The 19,079-nt window shown below is 35.6% G+C and overlaps 1 protein-coding gene across 2 annotated transcripts in view; it reads left to right on the top strand.

The window, feature by feature from the left end:
* TLK1 (tousled like kinase 1) overlaps positions 1 to 19,079 on the top strand; it is a 137,796-nt gene that overhangs the window by 48,902 nt on the left and 69,815 nt on the right. For both annotated transcript variants that reach the window (XM_002923909.4, XM_034654726.1), the window contains one exon: positions 12,620 to 12,691. In XM_002923909.4, coding sequence (XP_002923955.2) covers positions 12,620 to 12,691 — 72 coding nt within the window. The remainder of the gene's footprint in view (positions 1 to 12,619; positions 12,692 to 19,079) is intronic.

Here is a 19,079-nt window from a genome sequence, read left to right as displayed (position 1 = left end):
GAGAAAGAAGAAACAAATGATTCTATGATAGGAATAAAGCCAAGTATATATTATCACAACAAATGAGAACCAATCTAGAGGCTGTTGACAAGAAACATCTCCCAAAAATGACAAAGATTGGAAATAACTGGAAAGAAAATATTTCAGGTAATCATAGAATAGAAGAAAGTACAATTAAATATAAATTTGAGGTCAGTTTCTCCCTAACTCAGAACTTCCAGAGACTTCCCATCACATTTAAAATACAGTACAGTGTCTTCATCATGAAAACCTTATGACCTAACTTTAGACCAACTATACCCACTTTGTTTGTCACTTGCCTCAAACATACTTCAAATGTTTGCTCAAGTGTCGTATCTTCCAACTCCCTTTATTCCTCTAAAAGTACTTAATTGGTTCCTTACATAATACTAATTTTTTTTTTTTTTTGGTCTCTTTCCTTTCTTGTACAATATAAGCTCCACGAGCCCTTGGAGTTAAGTCTTCTTTCTTCTTTTTCTTTTTCTTTTTTTTTTTTTAAAGATTTTATTTATTTATTTGACAGAGATAGAGACAGCCAGCGAGAGGGAAACACAAGCAGGGGGAGTGGGAGAGGAAGAAGCAGGCTCCCAGCAGAGGAGCCTGATGTGGGGCTCGATCCCACAACGCCGGGATCACGCCCTGAGCCGAAGGCAGACGCTTAACCGCTGTGCCACCCAGGCGCCCCTTCTTTCTTCTTTTTCATTGCTATATTTCTAGCATGTGCAACAGTAGTAAGGCCCACAATAAATATTTTTGAATGCATGAATGAATACCAAATAAAACATTCCTCAAACAAAAGCCTGAATGGTATAAAGATAGATGCTTTTTAAGGACTAATAATCCATAAGGGAGATATGACAGTTATAAACTTTTATAGGTCAAGCAGGTTTAAAAATACATGATGAATTTATTAAAATGCAGTTATAGTGAGGGCTTTTAATACAATTCTTTTAAATTTTGACTGTTTATGTATGAAACAGCAGGCTATACAGGATTTACTATTTGCACAGTATAATCTATAGGCTTGATTTGATAGGTACACATACAATAGTCAATCCTCTTTATTCGAGGATTCTGTAATTGCAAATTTACCTACATGCTAAATTTATTTGTAACCTCAAAATCAATACTCAGATTGCTTTTGCTGGTCACTCAAGGGCCTGTACATGTGCAGTGTTGAAAAATTTGAGTCGCTGGAGGCTGAATAAAGCAACATTCTGCCTGTGTATTTCAGCTCTCATAGTGTAAACAAGTATTCTTTTCACCATTTACTTAGTGCCATGTTTTTTCACTTTTTTGTGATTTTTTATTGGTAATTTTGCTCTTTAAAATGGTCCTCAAGGTTAGTAGTGCTGAGGTGCTGTCTAGTGTTCTGAGCACAAGAAGGCTGTGAGGTGCCTTAGGGAGAAAATATGTGTGTTCTATAAGCTTTGTTCAGGCATGAGTTATAGTGCTGTTGGCTATGAATTCAGTGTGAACGAATGAACAATACATATTAAATAAGACATCTTAAAACAAACACACTTTTACACAGAACAAGTTTATATAGTAGTTGGTTAATAAAAAATATGATGGGAAGCTTGCAGGACCCTGACTGTGTATTTCCCTGAATGGTAATGACTTAGCAGCATTCACTCATTAAGTGTTCACCGCTAATAACAAAAATTGAGAGAGAATGAGAGAGAGAGAAAGAGAAAACTTTTATTCTATCATATGCCACTTCTTTTATCTTACCCCAAGCCTGCTTCACCTGTTTTTTACTTGCCCCATATCCTTCTGGCATGGGTCTATGGCTCTGTTGTAGGATTACAGATAGAAGGTAAACCTAAATATTTATAAAGAATACTGATGTAAAAGTTATTGTGTAGCTGTCATGTTGGGAAAAGGAGCTAAATATAAAGATTTATTTTCCTATTTTTACATAATGAGGAATCCCACATGGTTTAAAGAATTTAAAAATTATGTATTTTTGGTAAGGTAACTATTTGAAGAATTTAAAATAAAAAAGATAAATGTATCAGGAAGAAGGGGACGCTGTGGTTCCAGTGAACTAAATTCTTCATCTTTCGGGGCGCCTGGGTGGCTTAGTCGGTTAAGTGTCTGCCTTCGGCTTAGGTCATAATCCCAGGGTCCAGGGATCAAGCCCTGCATTGTGCTCCCTGCTCAGCAGGGAACCTGCTTCTCCCTCTGCTGATCCCCGTGCTTGTGCTCTGTCTCTGTCAAATACATAAATAAAATCTTCAAAAATAAATAAATTCTTCATCTATACGTCAATGAAGAACTTTTTGAAATATAGTACATATAGTAGAATACTCTGCACCATGTTTGAAAGAAAGGAATTAGCAAAGGAAAAAAGGAATGGAGAATCTATTATATGTTGATTTGGAATATTCCAACTTATATTAAGAGAAAGGAAAGCAATGCAGGACAGTCTGTGTAATGTTATTTTTTTGAATAAGAAGAAAGGAACCAAGTTTGTATATCTCATTTGTTAGTGTAGACATATAGCCTCTAGAAAGATAAAAACAAAGTGAAGTAGTCTATTTGTATTGCCTATTCAAAAATTTCATTAAAAACAGTTAACAAAATGGTTGCCTCTGAATATTGGGACTGGTGTGGGAGGGAGAAATTTATATTTCTTTAATGAAATTTTTTTCCATGTGCCTATGTTGCTTTTATATTTTAAAAAATGTCCCATGAGTGTTTGCCCCCCCCACCCCTAATCTGTTTTTGGAAGGCTTCAAAAGTCTGAGTGTGTGCTTGCATATGTACATAACTGTGTATCTGCGAATATAAACAATTATGTACTAGGTTTTATCAAGCCTTCTTTCCCTCTCTGTGCTCCTTTCTCCTCAATAATTGGAAATTTCTATAATCTTTTTATATTGAGATAGAGTTCACATGCCATAAAATTGACCCATTTAAAAGTGTATATTTCAGGGGTTTTTAGTATATCACTAAGTTGTGCAGTCATCACCACCGTCTAATTCCAGAATATTTTTATCACCCTGAAAAGAAACCCCATACACATTAGCAGAAACTCCCGTTCTCCTGTTCTACTCTACACTTAGCCCTGGCAGCCATTAGTCTGTTGTCTGTCTCTGTGGATTTGCCTCTTCCGAACATTTCACATAAATGGATTCATACAAATAGGGCATTTTGTGTCTCCTTTCTGTCTCTGTGGACGTGCCTATTCTGAATATCTCTATAAATGGAATCATGCAGTAGGTGCCATTTTGTACGTGGCTTTTTTCATCTAGCATAATGTTTTCACAATTCATGAATGTCGTAGTATATATTGGTACTATATTCCTTTTTGTGACTGATTATTCCATTGTATTGTATCACGTTTTGTTTATCCATTCACCAGTTGGTGGACGTTTGGTTTTCTATTTTTTGATGTGAATTCACACTGGTACAACTGCTTTGAACACTGGTACAGGTTTTTGTGTACACTTATGTTTTCAGTTTTCTTAGGCATATACCAAGGAGTGGAATTAAGTCACTGTGGTATTAGCACGGGAAAGGAAAAATGACCAATGGAACAGAATGGAGTCTAGCAACAAACCATTTATGTATAGTAACTTGATATGTGATTAAGGTAATACTGCAGTGCAGTGGGGAAAGGGGTAGTCTTTTATAATAGGTGATGGATTGGTTGAATATTTATATGGGGGAAAATCACTCTTGACCCTCAACTCTTACCATAATACAAAAAGCAATGATAGATAACTTACAGATCTAAATATGAAAGATAAAACAATAAAGATTTAGTAAGAATAATGACACATTTCATAAATGGGCCACAAAAGGCACTAACCATAAAGCAAATGTTTAATAAATATAATTATGTTCAAATGACACCAGTAAATAATATGAGTGAAACAGAAGTCGTAGAGGATTCATACCCAGAATTATGTAAAGCATTCCTACAGATCAAGAAGAAAAAGACACAAATCCATGGTCAGAGCTGCAAAGGCCAAATTGTTCTACCAGGCCTATAATGAAAATTAGTAGAACTATGTCCTATTCTTCCAGCATTATAGTCATTCTTCACAGAAGTAGTCCTTTTCATCTTGTAGCTTTTTATTATGTTTTATTTGTATTTCTAAGTAAGATTATATGATTATATATATGTCTGTGTGTGTACATACAGTATGTACACATACTGAAGACTACGTGATTTCATTTCCTCTTTGGTACAGCTTCTGTTTTCCCTGGGATTTATGGTTGATTTAAGTCTCTAGTTTTTTAGTATTCAATGGAAGCATCCACATACTTTGCAGCAGAGATGTGCAAATCTCTCATTATTTTCAAATACAAATTTTTCTTACATTTTTTTCTTATTTTTCTTTAGACCCTCCCTGAAGTTTTGTTGTTCTGTTGTTATTTAGGATAGTTGTTCTCTCTTTATACTGGATGCCTGTCATCCTGGAATCTGCTTTCTTGACTAACATGGGAATTCCTTTTGTGTCTGTCCTTTGTTTGAGCTCTGCCTCCTGTATGCCACCTCTTCCTCTTTCTTGGTTTATTCCTTTGCTTAGGTGGAACAGATTGTCTGGTTATTTCCTGAGAAAAGATAAATTAGTAGTTACATTTTTGAGACCTTGCATATTCTCCTCCTTTCCTTGGTTGTCTGTGTAGCATTCTAGGTTGGAAGTCATTTTATTAGAATTTTGAAGGTATTGTTCCATTGTGTTCTAGCTTCCAAAGTTACTGCTGAACATTCCAATGCCATTCTGATTCCTCATCCTTTGTAAGTAACCTGTTTATTCTTCCCTAAAAGCCTTTAGGATCTTCTCTTTAATCCTTGTCATTTAAAATATTTTATTATACTGTGCCTTGGTGTGGGTCTTCTTGAACCACTGTACTTGGTCAAAAGTATGCCTTTCACTCCTGAAACCAACATATATTTAACTAACTTGAATTAAAAAAAAAAAAAAGTATGTCTTTCAGTGCAGAAACTCATGCATTCCAGTTCTAGAAAAGTTTCTTGAATTATTTCTTTGATAATTTCACTTCCTAGATTTTCTTACTTTTTTTTTCTGGAACTCTCATTATTCGGACCAGAACCTCTTAAACTGATTCTCTAGGGGCGCCTGGGTGGCACAGCGGTTAAGCGTCTGCCTTCGGCTCCGGGCGTGATCCCAGCGTTCTGGGATCGAGCCCCACATCAGGCTCTCTGCTATGAGCCTGCTTCTTCCTCTCCCACTCCCCCTGCTTGTGTTCCCTCTCTCGCTGGCTGTCTCTATCTCTGTCAAATAAATAAAAAATCTTTAAAAAAAAACAAAACTGATTCTCTAGTTTTCTTTTTTCTTTGAATTTTTTGGTCTCTTTCTGGGAAGATTTCTTCAACTTTATTTCAGTCCATCCATTCGTTTTCTTTTTATTTTAGCTATCATTATTTTCTTTTTCCTGGAGTTTTTTTTTTTTTCTTTTTTTTTGGTGGTGGTTCTCTAAATGTTTCATTTTTATAGTTTGCTGTTATTGGGATATTTAGTAATGGTTTTATTTTTGTGTGAAGTTTTTTTGTGCTCCTTTGGTTGTCTTTATTTCTTATGGACTTCTTTTAATTTTTTGTTTGTATTTCTTCAGATAGGTGGTGATACTGGGCTTTGTTCATGTACATGCATTAGGCACTGAACACTTCTTGGAAGCTTTGTGTGAGTAGGTAGGGCTTATTGACCAATAGGTTTTGCATAGGATGACATGGCTGGGTCATTTTTCTGAGAGATTTTTGATTGCTCCTGTCTATAAGTCTTATATCTTGAGATGCTGTTTTCCTAGAGAGAAATTCTAGTTTCCTATCTATGAAGTATAAGTTTGGGTACTAACTTTATAGACTTGAGCATTGAAAGGGGGCTGTAGGTCTATTCAGTTAGTGTGTAGACTTGTTTTTAATACCTTCTGTTTCCTCAACTGTGCCTTACATGCCTCAATCCATAATTCTGGCTCACATTTCCAGAGATTAAATCTGGCCTATAATATTTATGATGACAATATAGTAGTCAGTCGTGTCGTTTTTTGTCCTTATGTATACAGTATGTTCTCTTTCTCTGGCTGCTTTCAAGATTTTTTTCTTTTTCTTTCTCTTTATGTATTTTTCTAAAAGATTTTATTTTTAAGCAATCTCTACATCTAACATGGGGCTTGAACTTAAAACCCTGAGATCGGGAGTTGCACACTCCGCCAACTGAGCTGGTCAGGTGACCCCCAGTTTTTTTCTTTTTAAAAATTTTTAGTGGATTAGTTTTTTATTGATGTATAATTGCCATTTAAATTATATTAGCTTCATGTGTACAACATAATAATTCCATATTTGTATGTATTGCAAAATGATCACCAAGTAAGTCTAGTGAATATGTCACCACTCATAGTTACAACTTTTTTCTTGTGATGAGGACTTTTAAGATTTACTCTCTTAGCAGTTTTCATGTGTGCAATATAGTATTATTAACTGTAGTCACCATACTGTACCTCCCAGCACTTACTCATGTTATAACTGGAAGTTTGTATCTTTTGACTTCTTTTATCCATTTCACCCACCACCACCCCCTGCTTCTGGCAACCGCTAATCTATTCTCTGTGGCTGTGTGCTTGGGTTTTGTTTTTTTGTTTGTTTTTTAAGAGTGCACATATAAGTGAGATCATAAACTTTTGTCTTCTTTGTCTGACTTACTTCACTTAGTATAATGCCGTCAGGTCCATCCATTTTGTTGCAAATGGCAACAAACAGCAAGATATCCTTCCTTTTTATGGCTGATATTCCCTTGTATATATGTATGCCACATTTTCTTTATCCAGTCCTCCATTGATGCACACTTAGGTTGCTTCCATGTCTTGGCTATTGTAAATCGTGCTGTAGTGAATATAGGCTGCAGATGTCTTTCTGTATTAGTGTTTGATTTTCTTCGGATGAATACCTAGAAGTGGAATTGCTGGATCATATGGTAATTGTATTTTTGTTATTTTTTAGGAACCTGCATACTGTTTTGTTTTTTAAGTTTATTTAAGTAATCAATATACCTAGCATGGGGCTCCAACTCATGCCCCTGAAATCTAGAGACACATGCACCACCAACTGAGCCAGCCAGGTACCCCACTCTATACTGTTTTCCATAGTGGCTGTACCAGTATATATGCTCGCCAACAGTGGCCAACGGGTCCCGTTTCTCCATATCCTAGCCAACATGCTATTTTTTATCTTTTTAATAATAGGCATTCTAATAGGTGTGAGGTGTTATCTTATTTTACTTAGATATGGTTTTCTTTGTACTTCTCCTTGGAGGAACATTGAGCTGCTTCAATTTGTAAATTTATGTCTTTAACCAAATTTTAGAATTTTCTGGGTATTATTTCTTCAAATATTTTTTCTGCCCCTTTTTCTCTCCTGTGGCTCCAAATACGTGTATGTTAGACTGCTACAGTGTCCAACAGACAACTCTTTTTCAATATTTTTTCCTTTCTATTCTTTAGTTTGAATAATTTTCTCAACTCTATCTTCAGTACTTTCTCCATTTTGATGTTAACATCCATTGAATTCTTTTATTTTAGAGAGTGAATTTTTCAGTCATGGAATTTACATTTGGTCCTTTTTTATGTTTTTATTTCTTTGCTGACATTTCCAGTTTGTTCATTTATTACAAGTATATTTTCTTTTGTCATCTTGACCATACTTAGAGTAGCTGCTTTGAGATCTTTGCTAATTTTAATATCTGGGTTACTTGTGGTTGGTCTCTTTTGATTGTCTTCTCTTTTGAGTGTCACATTTTCTTGTTTCTTTGAGAACGTTTAGAAATTTTGTATTCTATCCTTCACATTGTGAATAATATAGTGACTCTGGGGTTTGGTATATATATTGATTTGTTGGTTATTTTTTGTATTATTAGCAAACAATTAATTTGGCAGGACTAAACTCCAAACTATTTCTCCTTACAGGGGATGGTGGCTGACTACTCTGCTCAATTGTTTAAGTATTTGTACTGCTTAGATTGTTTCACTCATGTGTATATTAATGACCAGCCATAGACATGGGTAGAGTGCATATGCCCTCTCACTTTCTGGCTGGTGCAGTAGCTCCAAACTCTGGTTTTTCAGGCCACTAAGACTGCATATTTTGATCCAAGTTCAAGCTGCTCCCTGCTGCTCAGACTAGGGACCATTCTTCAGGCAAAAACTGTAAAAATACCCAGTTCTAGTCCCTTCTTCCAAATGTTGTCTCCTATCCAAATTCTGCCTTCTTTTGGTTGCTCTCAAGCACCTTCAGATTGTTGGGTTTTGTTTTGTTTTTGAGATTGATTGATTGATTGATTCCAGAGAGAGTGCATGCATGAGAGAGAGCTTGAGCAGGGGAGGGGCCAGACGGAGAGGGAGAAACAAACTCCCTGGTGAGCAGGGAGCCTGATGCGGGACTCAATCCCAGGACCCTGGGATCATGACCTGAGCTGAAGGCAGATGCTTAACCGAGTGAGCCACCTAGGCGCCTCTAAGATTTATTTATTTTAGAAAGAGAGAGAGAGTGAGTGGGCATGCACGAATGCTGGGGGGTGAGGCAGAGAGAGTCTTAAGCAGACTGTGCTGAGCATGGAGCCCGACACGGGGCTCGACCTCACAACCTTGAGTCAGATGCTTAACCGACTGTGCCACCCAGGCACCTCCAGGTAGTTGTTCTTCATTTTTTTCCCCAGAATATGTAGTTATCTGTAGGAATATTGGTATGATGAGATATTCTTTTACTTGTGATAGAATCTCTGTTATATTTTTTGTTTTATTTTGTTTTATTTTTTTATTTTTTTATTTTTTTATTTTTAAAGATTTTATTTATTTATTTGACAGAGATAGAGACAGCCAGTGAGAGAGGGAACACACAGAGGAGCCTGATGTGGGGCTCGATCCCATAACGCCGGGATCACGCCCTGAGCTGAAGGCAGACACTTAACCGCTGTGCCACCCAGGCGCCCCATTTTTTGTTTGTTTTAAAAGGTAAAAATACTTCATGAATTTGTATCAATATTCCCAATTCAAATCAGAGCTAACAAGGTTTTTAGTTATATCCCTTCTTTCTAAGAGTTGTGGTTCTCAAGGACATAAAGGAGATGATTCATTTTTACTCCTTTCTGCATCTTACAGCAGTCTAAGAATAGCAGTAGTTGTACTGTCACAGTGACCAAAGTGATTACTGGAAACAGGTACAATTTTTCTTGCTTGTGCTTTCTATAAACTTCCATCCCCTATTTTAAAAAATATTTTTTTATTAACAACTTTGCATACACTTAAGCCATTATTTATACTCTCTTCCTTGTATTTCTCGTTTAATCTTTACCAACACGTAGATAATATTATTGTGTGCTGTTAGTTCTTAGGTTCATTTTGGTTATCTAACACTTGTTTTTTAGGTTCTTCTGGAAGGCTCGTGGGAGCAGTATTTCCTGATCTCCGGCATTATGATGACAGTTTATCTGTGCTTTCTACGTGTTCAAGAACAATTTTACTAAATATAAAACACTTCATTTATATTTTCTTGAATATCTTAAATATGTTACTCCGTTTTCTTCTGGCATATAGTGTTGTGTTGGAAAAGTTTGATGTTGGCTTTCTGTGTTGGTATTAGATGTACGTCGTGCTTTTTCAGTCAGTAGTTTCAAAAAACTTTTTTAATTTTCAAGGGCATTTTCTTGAATTATAGTTTTTACTATTTTCTTACGGTAGTGCTCTTTAAAGCCTTCTTTTCATTAAATGTTGACTTTTTATTGCTTCATTAGTTGTTCCCTTCTCTCTCACCCTTCATTTGAATAAATGTTCATTGGATATATGTTGTATGTGTTTTCTCTCAAGTTCATTCAGGCTTAATCTTCATTTCTGAACCCCCCCCCCATTTCTGATGTTTTCCTAAGTTCTGTTAACCTTAAGTCTGAGTTTTTTGAAATTTGATTTATGTTTTTCACATCTTGAGTCATTTTTGTAATATTTTTTAGCTCATTTTGAAATAGTAGGGTACAGTTTTCACCTGTTTTGTGGGTTAAGTTTTCCTGGTGTGGCTTTATAATTAGGATGTTATTCCATATCTTCTTTTTCTTCTTTTTTCTTTTCTTAAAATAACTTCGTGGGATTGACTTGATCATTTTCTCTTGTTTACATTTTTGTGGTTTTAGAATGGCTTTTCTTACAGAGCTCCCTCTGCTATTGTTTTTGGGCACTCTTCAGAAGTGTGGCATTTGCTTTCTGAAATTTCTGGACTTTACTCCCTTCTTGATTTTATCTGAATATTCTCTTTCTTTTATCTTCATTGTACCTATTGTGCTCAATTTTGATCCCACACCCAGTAGTTTATCCTCATTGTGATACTCTTAGGGATGTTTTAAGAGTTCATAGAGGCTAGTTTGCTTCAACTTCTTCAGCCTTTACCGTGGACCTCCTGTACTAAATCACTGTTTGAAAGGAGAAACCCTTCGAGTTAGAGCTTTATGTACTCAAATTGCTATTTTCAGCTTCTCTGTTCTCAGATCTGTCAGATACTCTGTTTCCTTTTGCTTCCTTTCATATTACACAGGTCTTTGGTTTTTGGTGATTTGTCCCCACCTGCTATTTTGGGGGAACTTGTGGAGATTTCGTGTCAGCCAGTTTTGTTGTAAATGTTGTTTGGGATTTATATTTTTATCTGAGGGTTTAGGGATGCTCAGAAACATTGGCACAGCCTCTGTTGTCCCTGAATCTAATGTATCACTTCTTAATTGCTGTTTATGGTGTTTTGTTTCAAGTTTGATAATTTGCTCTAATAAGATTATATCTTCCTCCAAATAGTGCTTGAATCTTAATCAGTATGAGTGCTGGTTTGTGTTGAAAACAGCCTTTATGTTGTCCAGCATAGTACTAGACATACATGCAATGACTCAGAGTCATCAGTTTAGAAGTTAGCCTAAGGGTAATTAATTATAGGCCAACTTCTGACCTTTTAATAGTAGGATTAGCACCTACTCTTATCTCTCCCCGGCCATTCCAGAACTTTTGTTTGTTTTTTTATTTAAATTCAGTTTATTAACATATAATGTAGTATTAGTTTCAGAGGTAGAGGTCAGTGATTCATCAGTCTTATATAGCACCCAGTGCTCATTACATCACATGCCCCCCTTAATGTCCATCACTCAGTTACCCCATCTCCCTCCCCTTCTCCCCTCCAGCAGCCCTCAGTTTGTTTCCTACGATTAAGAGTCTCTTATGGTTTATTTCCCTCTCTGATTTTGTCTTGTTTTATTTTTCCCTCCCTTCTCCTATGATCCTCTGCCTAGTTTCTTAAATTCCACGTATGAGTGAGATTGTATGATAATTGTCTTTCTCTGGTAGACTTATTTCACTTAGCATAATACCCTCTAGTTCCATCCATGTCATTGCAAATGGCAAGATTTCATTTTTTCTGATGACTGAGTAGTATTCCATTGTACACATATATACACCCCCGTCATCTTTATCCATTCATCTGTCGATGGACGTTTGGGCTTTTTCCATAGTTTGGTTATTGTAGACGTGGCTACTATAAACATTGGGGTGCAAGTGCCCCTTTGGATCACTACATTTGTATCTCTGGGGTAAATACCTAATGGTAGCGCTTAGTCTTAACAAGTTGCAGGAAAACGGGGATATCAGGTGGCCTGCCTATACACAAAGGTCATTCATACATCATTTTTGATGTATATGCCATAGCTTCTCATCCTCTGATCTAAACATTCCTGGAAGACATTGATCTAGTGTACTCATGGTCCAAAAAGTCTACAAAATAATGAGCATCATAGAAACATATTGGAAACATAGCAGATGTCATCCTACAAAATGATAGCTCGTTTCTACTTTGTCACTGTCTAAAAATAATGTAAAGGAAATGTAGAAACTCTTTGGGTGAAGCAATTAAAATGGTCAGGATGGTAAAAGATTTTCTTAAAAGACTAAACCAAAACGAACAAAAAACCAAGGATTGTCCAGTTTGTTAATAGGAAGAGAGGCAGAGGGGTGTGAATGGGATATGATGGAATTTGATTAGATTGTGAAGGGAATTAAGGAGCACAAATAATACTTTTGGTTAAAGGAAGCATCAGTTTTTATATATTGGGTAGTAATTTTAGGGATCTTGTTATCCTGGTAATAGCCTAGTTCCTTTGCTCCTGAATTTGGTATTCTAAAAAATCAGCCAAAACAGCTCACAAATCTGAAACACAGATCTTTATTGACTTGGTAAAACTTTCCAAGACATTTATAGTGTTAAGAAGTTGATGTTTCTGATTTTTAAGATTTATTTATTTTAGAGACAAGGCACATGCACACGACAGAGGGAAAGGGAGAGAGAATCGCAAACAGACACTGGGCTGAGCACAGAGCCTGATACAGGGCTCGACCTCATGATCCTGAGGTCAGGACCCCAGCCAAAACCAAGAGTCCGTCACTTAACTGACTGTGCCACCCACGCACTCTGATATTTCTCATTTTTACTTCATTTAACTTCCTTGCTTAAAGGAATCATACTTTAATTTATGAAGATAGATTATTTGCCTCGTAGTATGTTTCATTTAAAATTGCTCCTAATTTTTCCATTTTTAAAAATTTTTAACAGGCCTCAACAAATAATGAAAGTTCTAATCACAGTTTTGGAAGCTTGGGATCTTTAAGTGACAAAGAATCTGAGGTAAGTAACTTCATCTTAAATATGGTGCTATTAAAGTAAAAGCTGGAATTACCTTTTTTCTTTTAATAGCCCCTCCCCCCCACCCCAAGCAATCCTGTGCTAAAGGTTAATGCTAAAGTTTCTGGTAGGAACCTTTTGTTCTGCCTTATGAAGCACAGTATTCAGACTGAAAACTATTTGGCATTAGAAAGAAAATGTAGGTTCTTTGGTTATGTAGCTGAACTTGTACATTAGTGGTATAGATGTTCTTAATGGAAGACAGTTACTAGACATTCATAATTCTAGTAGATGAAAGTGGTTTTCAATTTGAACTGTGTTCTACAGTTTTCTATTCTTTTATTACACTTCCCTCTTAGTTTGGTTCTGAGTAAGGGTTTGTTTACTTCCTGAGATATAGATACACATTTTTTTTTCTTTTTGAAATTTCTTGTTGAATTTCATCTGTTGGTTTTCATTTTTCATATTTAAAAATATCTAGAAAATCCTCTCCTCTCTTATCCACTTACTGACCCCACTAAGAACATACATGGAATTTTATAAGTAGGTATTGGATCCATGGTACAATTAACACTGAGCATGATACACTTGATGGTGTCTGTTTGAAGTTTGTAGACAGGAAGTTCTTTGGGTTTTAGCATTCACTTGATGCTGCAACATGACTTTTTGTGGCTACAACCTGTAATATTTCCTCTGCTCAGATTATAGCATTCTGTTACTTTTCAATGCATGCGTGCGTGCGTGCTTGCGTGTGTGTGTGTGTGTGTGTGTGTGTGTGTGTGTGTGTTTTCCCTTTGATGTTAACTTAATTCTCTTTGATTCATTTTGGTCTTTTTTTTCTACTTGGGTTAGTATGGATATGTTCCCTCGATAACACCAGCAGGTCGTTAGTACTCAGTAACTCTTAGCCCTTTGGTTTTGGTGTTCAGTGAAAAGAAAATATCAGAGGTGGCATTCTTTTAAGTCCTGTGTTACTGAAAACATGTAGGAATCTCCAGGTAGACAGTTTTGTGCAGTACTGTGCAGGCACCCTGACACTCCAAAGGAGTGTGGCATAGGGTTTTCACTCATCAGGCTTTCCCTTCCACAGAGACAACTGGCAGGCAGCTGAAAGGACTGTGCAAGTGACGGGACTTTATCCGCAGTAGGTTCCCTTGAGGTAAGCGTTAGTAGCCCCTGTAGTACCAGATTATCACAGTTTAGTGTTTTTTTCAAATTAGCATACTTACATTAAGGCCTTAAAAATTGTAGGTTTAGATTTAGTCAAAGTACAGCTTTTCAGAAACTATATCAAGAATGTTTTCACTTTATATCTCCTGGACTTTGGAACATTTCTTGATATTTCCAGATTTTGGTCTATTTAATAATTTCACATGCCCTTCCTTTCATAGGCTGTTATGTTATGAAGGGCAGTAAAATAATTTTAGATATTTCCCTTTTCTCTTCACCAAATCTGATGTTTTTGATAGATTTTTTATAGCAAAACATAGTAAAAGTCAGATTCTAACAGTCATGTATTTCTATGTTCTTTAGAGGTACCCATGCACCCAATATAAGCTATAGATGCAGTATTTAATTTTTTCAAAGGACTCAGTCTATAAGAAAGTACCACTTCCCTTTAAAGAATTCCAAGAATCACTTTTGACTATATTTTTAGTTAAAAAAAAAACATTTTTTTAAGACCATACTGTAATTTATACTGAAGTACAATTTGGTTAACCATTGTATATACTTAGCTTAATTTGTATAGAACTTTTGACATTTGAGGCAGCAGTAGAAAATCTTAAAAATTTGGGGGCTTTTGCTCGTCTATGTTCAGTATCAGGAATTTTTACAGATTGTTAAGTGGCACAGTATTTGGAAATAACTACAGCTTACACATTTTCTTTAAGATTTGAAGAAGCAATTTTTTGTCTTACCATTTAAGAAGCTACTTATCTGGAAAGTGATTTCTAGGTTTTATTTCTATACTAGATACTTTAACAAATTTCCTTGAGGTGAAATTTTACACACCTCAAAATACAAATATTTGTAGATCATTATTGCGAAGTTGTTGGGTATAAACAGTTGTAGGGTGGAGGTACTACTTTTTTTTTCCTGGTACACCAGTAGTAAAGTTTATGTAGTATTTCATTGTCTTCTGATGTCATTTTATTCTTTTGGTACTCCATCCCCTGATCCATTACATTTTCTCAAATAATAGTTTTTGTTTTTATGAAAAATAGTACTGAAGGTTTATTTTTTAAAAAAATATAGCAGTTCTCTGCCACCCACCTCTACCCCACCTCTCTCTTGATTCTTTCAGCTCTTCTTCCTGGTATTTATTTCTACATTTTAATATAAACAATATGCATATCTTGCGCTTTTGTTTCTTCAGTTGGGCATTTTCCTCCCACCCAGTACTCTCACAGACACCCAGAACCCCTCTGTTTTCTAGCCTTTTACTTTTAAAACTGAAAACCTTCTGATATTCAACTCATTTGAATCTTACTTCAACAATGAATCTACTTCAACTGAAATTTTTCATTTCAGTTTGTGTATGAATTACTTCTTACATGGATTTGCCTTTTATTTCTAAATGTAGAATTGTAGAACAGAAAGGTTTTCTCCTTTGTTAATGAAATTGCCTAGTTGGTAGGAAGGTGTCGGTCTTGTTTTTGCTTGATTTTACATCATTCCAGGTGTATTCAGTACATTCCAAAAATTTGCTGTATTTTCGGTAAGCATTTATTACATACGTGTTATTTTCTAGCCTCTGTGCCCAAGCACAGAGAATATAACAAATGAATACAATACAATCCCTGCCTTCACATGAATGAGATCATTGTTAAGATCATTGTCTAGTAGGACAAACGAACTGCTTCATAAACTGTGCAGACCATGCTATAACAGATGTAAGCACAAGGTACAATGGGAGCAAAGAGCAAGAAACCCCTAATTCTATCTACCTGCCAAGGAGAACAGGGGAGAAAAGTGAAGTCTTCCTTTAAAGTAGAGATGATAGTTGAGTTCTTAGAAAGGCTGTGAATTCATCCCAGAAGACAAAGGCAAAGTATGAGGAGAAGGCAGGCAGAAAGACTAGGATACAATTTTGCTTTTGCATGGAAGCATAGCATGTAGTTTTGTGTAGACATGAGGCAGTGATTCTTAACCCTAACTGCGCTTTTAGATCACATGAGAAGCTTAAAAAACATACCAAGCTGCCAGCTGGTTTGAAGGCTTCTGGTATAAGTAGGCTATGCAAGAGTGGTGAAAGATAGGTAGGAGTCAGGGTTTGTAAGCCCTTGTGCTTCATAGTAAGGAATTTGGACTGCTGTCTAGATAATGGAGAGTCATTTAAACAGGAGAAACAAAAGGCAAAGTAGAGATGAAGATGCTCCCGCAGTTTGTAGTGTAGAGGATAGAACTGAAGGGAATGAAACCTAAGTTGGGAAGATCATTTTGTTAAGGAATATTGTCTCCTTTACAAAACTCCCAAAATAAAAATTTTATAGGAGGGACCAGAAAGAGAGTTTGCAGGGGATGAAGGGAGATGGCCATTCATCTTATTTTAAATGTTTTAGAATGCCTGAAGGAGTTGGAAACAAGATCTGTGCGTATTGTCTGCTGGCTAAAAGTCCAGATTATTTTATGAGGATAAGAGAAGGAGCCCATATTTCTTGGGTATCAGTGTTTTCCAAGTTAAAAGTTAAAATCTGCCTGATTCCCGTATTTGCAGTTCTTCTTCAAGGACCCGTCTCTAACTAAGCAGAAAGACCTTCTCTGCTTTCTCTAAATTCTTTGCATTTACCATCCCCACTCATCCTTACCTCAAAATGCTAAGATAAATTTTCTCAATAGCGCATTTGGAACTTATATTGAACAGTAATACCATAACTCTCCTCCACCTCTCCTTTTGGATGTCCTAGAATGTATTTTATCTTACTCTGTCTTATTTTATTTCATACTAAGGTTGAAATATTTGTGACTGAATATAAATATGATTGAATTATATCATCTTTAATAATGTTGGAGAAGCACAGTTATTTGTACCTGTGTGCTTACATACAACATCTTACATAATAATGTTGGTAAAGCAAACACATGTCAAGTTATTTTTGCCTCAATTTAATCTTTAATATTCATCTTTTATAATTCTTCTATGTAACCTGAATCATTGATGTTGAACATTTTATTTTTTTTTTAAAGATTTTTTAATTTCTTTATTCGACAGAGATAGAGACAGCCAGCGAGAGAGGGAACACAAGCAGGGGGAGTGGGAGAGGAAGAAGCAGGCTCATAGAGGAAGAGCCTGATGTGGGGCTCGATCCCATAACGCCGGGATCACGCCCTGAGCCGAAGGCAGACGCCTAACCGCTGTGCCACCCAGGCCCCCCATATTGAACATTTTATTTTTATTTATTTATTTATTTAATTTATTTATTTTAAGATCTTATTTATTTGAGAGAGAGAGACCACAAGCAGGGTGAGCGGCAGAGGGACAGGGAAAAGCAGACTCCTGGTGAGCAGGAGACCAACGCTAGGCTCAGTCCCAGGACCCTGAGATGCTTAAGTGACTGAGCCACCCAGGCACCCCAGTGTTGAACATATTAAGAGAATTTCTCTTTCTAGAGCCAGTTTTTATCCCCTTCCTTTTGAGTAATTAATTACCACTTCTTTAACCCTTTGTCCACTAGCATTGAATTACTGTTTATTTTTGGTCCAAGTATATTTGATTTCTGAGATTTGAGGATTAAGGATTTTAATTATAGATACACGGAAGCTAGGATAGTTTTACATCGACACTTAAATTTAGATCCATTTGCAGAATTGTAATGATTGTAATGAGAGAAAAATATGATATGGTGCTTTGATTATCTTAATTTACCTCTAATGTTGATTAATGAAGGTCATTTTATGAAAGTTCTGATTAGCTTTGTCATTTGAATTTTCTAGAAGTGATCTTGAAACCTAAATGAGATTTTTTTCCTAATTTGAGTTGAAGTGATGTTATTAAAGATAGTTTGAAGCATTAATACTTTGTTCTGTTCTTTTTTTAGAAGCATATTCAAAGGACCATGTTATGTGTGGTTTCTTATTTTCATATTGGAGGAAGTAGAAATTAAGAACACCAGGGAATTAGACCTAAAACTAGGTTGAACCTGACTTTAGGAGGGCATTATTTCCCTTTCTAGAATTAGTGATAATTGTTTATAGAGTTCTTTAATAGGTTATTTTTAACATAAAATCTCCTTTGTTGAAAAGGGTGTTTAAAAATTACACATACACATGTATAAATTGATTTAAATGGGTTATCTTCTGATATTAGTAAATTGGCTGAATTAGGAGAGTGGTAAGAGTATTTCCTGTTTTTAACTTGTTTCTGCTCATACCCATCTTTACTTTTTTATATTTACTTTTTGACCTCTTAATAGTGTTTGGCTTAAATGTTTGCTCAGTGCATACTTAGGTATCCTAGATTGACTGGAAATTATGATTCTATTTGAAAATAGAGGTAATACTGACCTTAAATTTTAGGTTTTAGATAGATTTTTTTTTAAAAAGTCTATAAGGTTTTACTTGTCTATATATATTTGTTATAACCTAGAGAGATCTTTTTTTTAATGTCTTAGTGAATACCCCGTAAGAAAGATGAAAACTTGAAAAATGAATTTAGTGATGTGTAGTTAAGTATCACTGAAAGTTACATTTTCATGCCTATTCCTCCCCTAGGTGAATTACCTTGTTTTTGACTTTATTCTGTTTAAATCTGTTCAGCTCCTCAAGATTGTTAGATATCTAGTGCCCTCATCAGTTTTAAGAAATACTCTTTTATCCTGCTGCCTGCATTATTTTCTAGAATGTTTTAGCCTGATAAAGATTTTTGTGGTATTCTACTTGATGGGTTCCTCCATCTTTTTCTTATCTTTGTGTTGGTAGTATTTTCTCATTACTTCTTACTGTGTTAGGTGGGCCAAACCAAAAATCTTACTAAGTATTACTATGTTAATTGTTTCCTGAGACATTGTATATAACAGTGTTGCTGTATATAATATATAACATAGGTAAAAACAATGTCCTCTTGAAGGAGAGTAATCTGTGTGCCTGCAAAATGGTGTATTTTATAACAGTAATAAAGATATTTTCTCAGTAGAGGAGTTAAGTTTGTTTTTTTCCTCTCCCACATAAGACTAATAATCATACTTCTAAATTATAAGCTTTAAAAGTTCCTGTGAAATACCTGGAATTACTCTGTAAAATTTCCTTTTATTTTAAAAGAGAAAACTATATTTAATTCTACCACTATACATTAAAGGACATGCTCTTATAGGAGCTATATTCATCTAAAAGTTAGAGTGTCTTACCCTAACATATGCTATATGACAGGGTTCACAGCAAAGGAAGTGGGTCT

Source organism: Ailuropoda melanoleuca, chromosome 2 (assembly GCF_002007445.2).
Source record: "Ailuropoda melanoleuca isolate Jingjing chromosome 2, ASM200744v2, whole genome shotgun sequence".
Lineage (NCBI taxonomy): Eukaryota > Metazoa > Chordata > Mammalia > Carnivora > Ursidae > Ailuropoda > Ailuropoda melanoleuca.
This window is presented reverse-complemented; position numbering and strand designations above follow the sequence as displayed.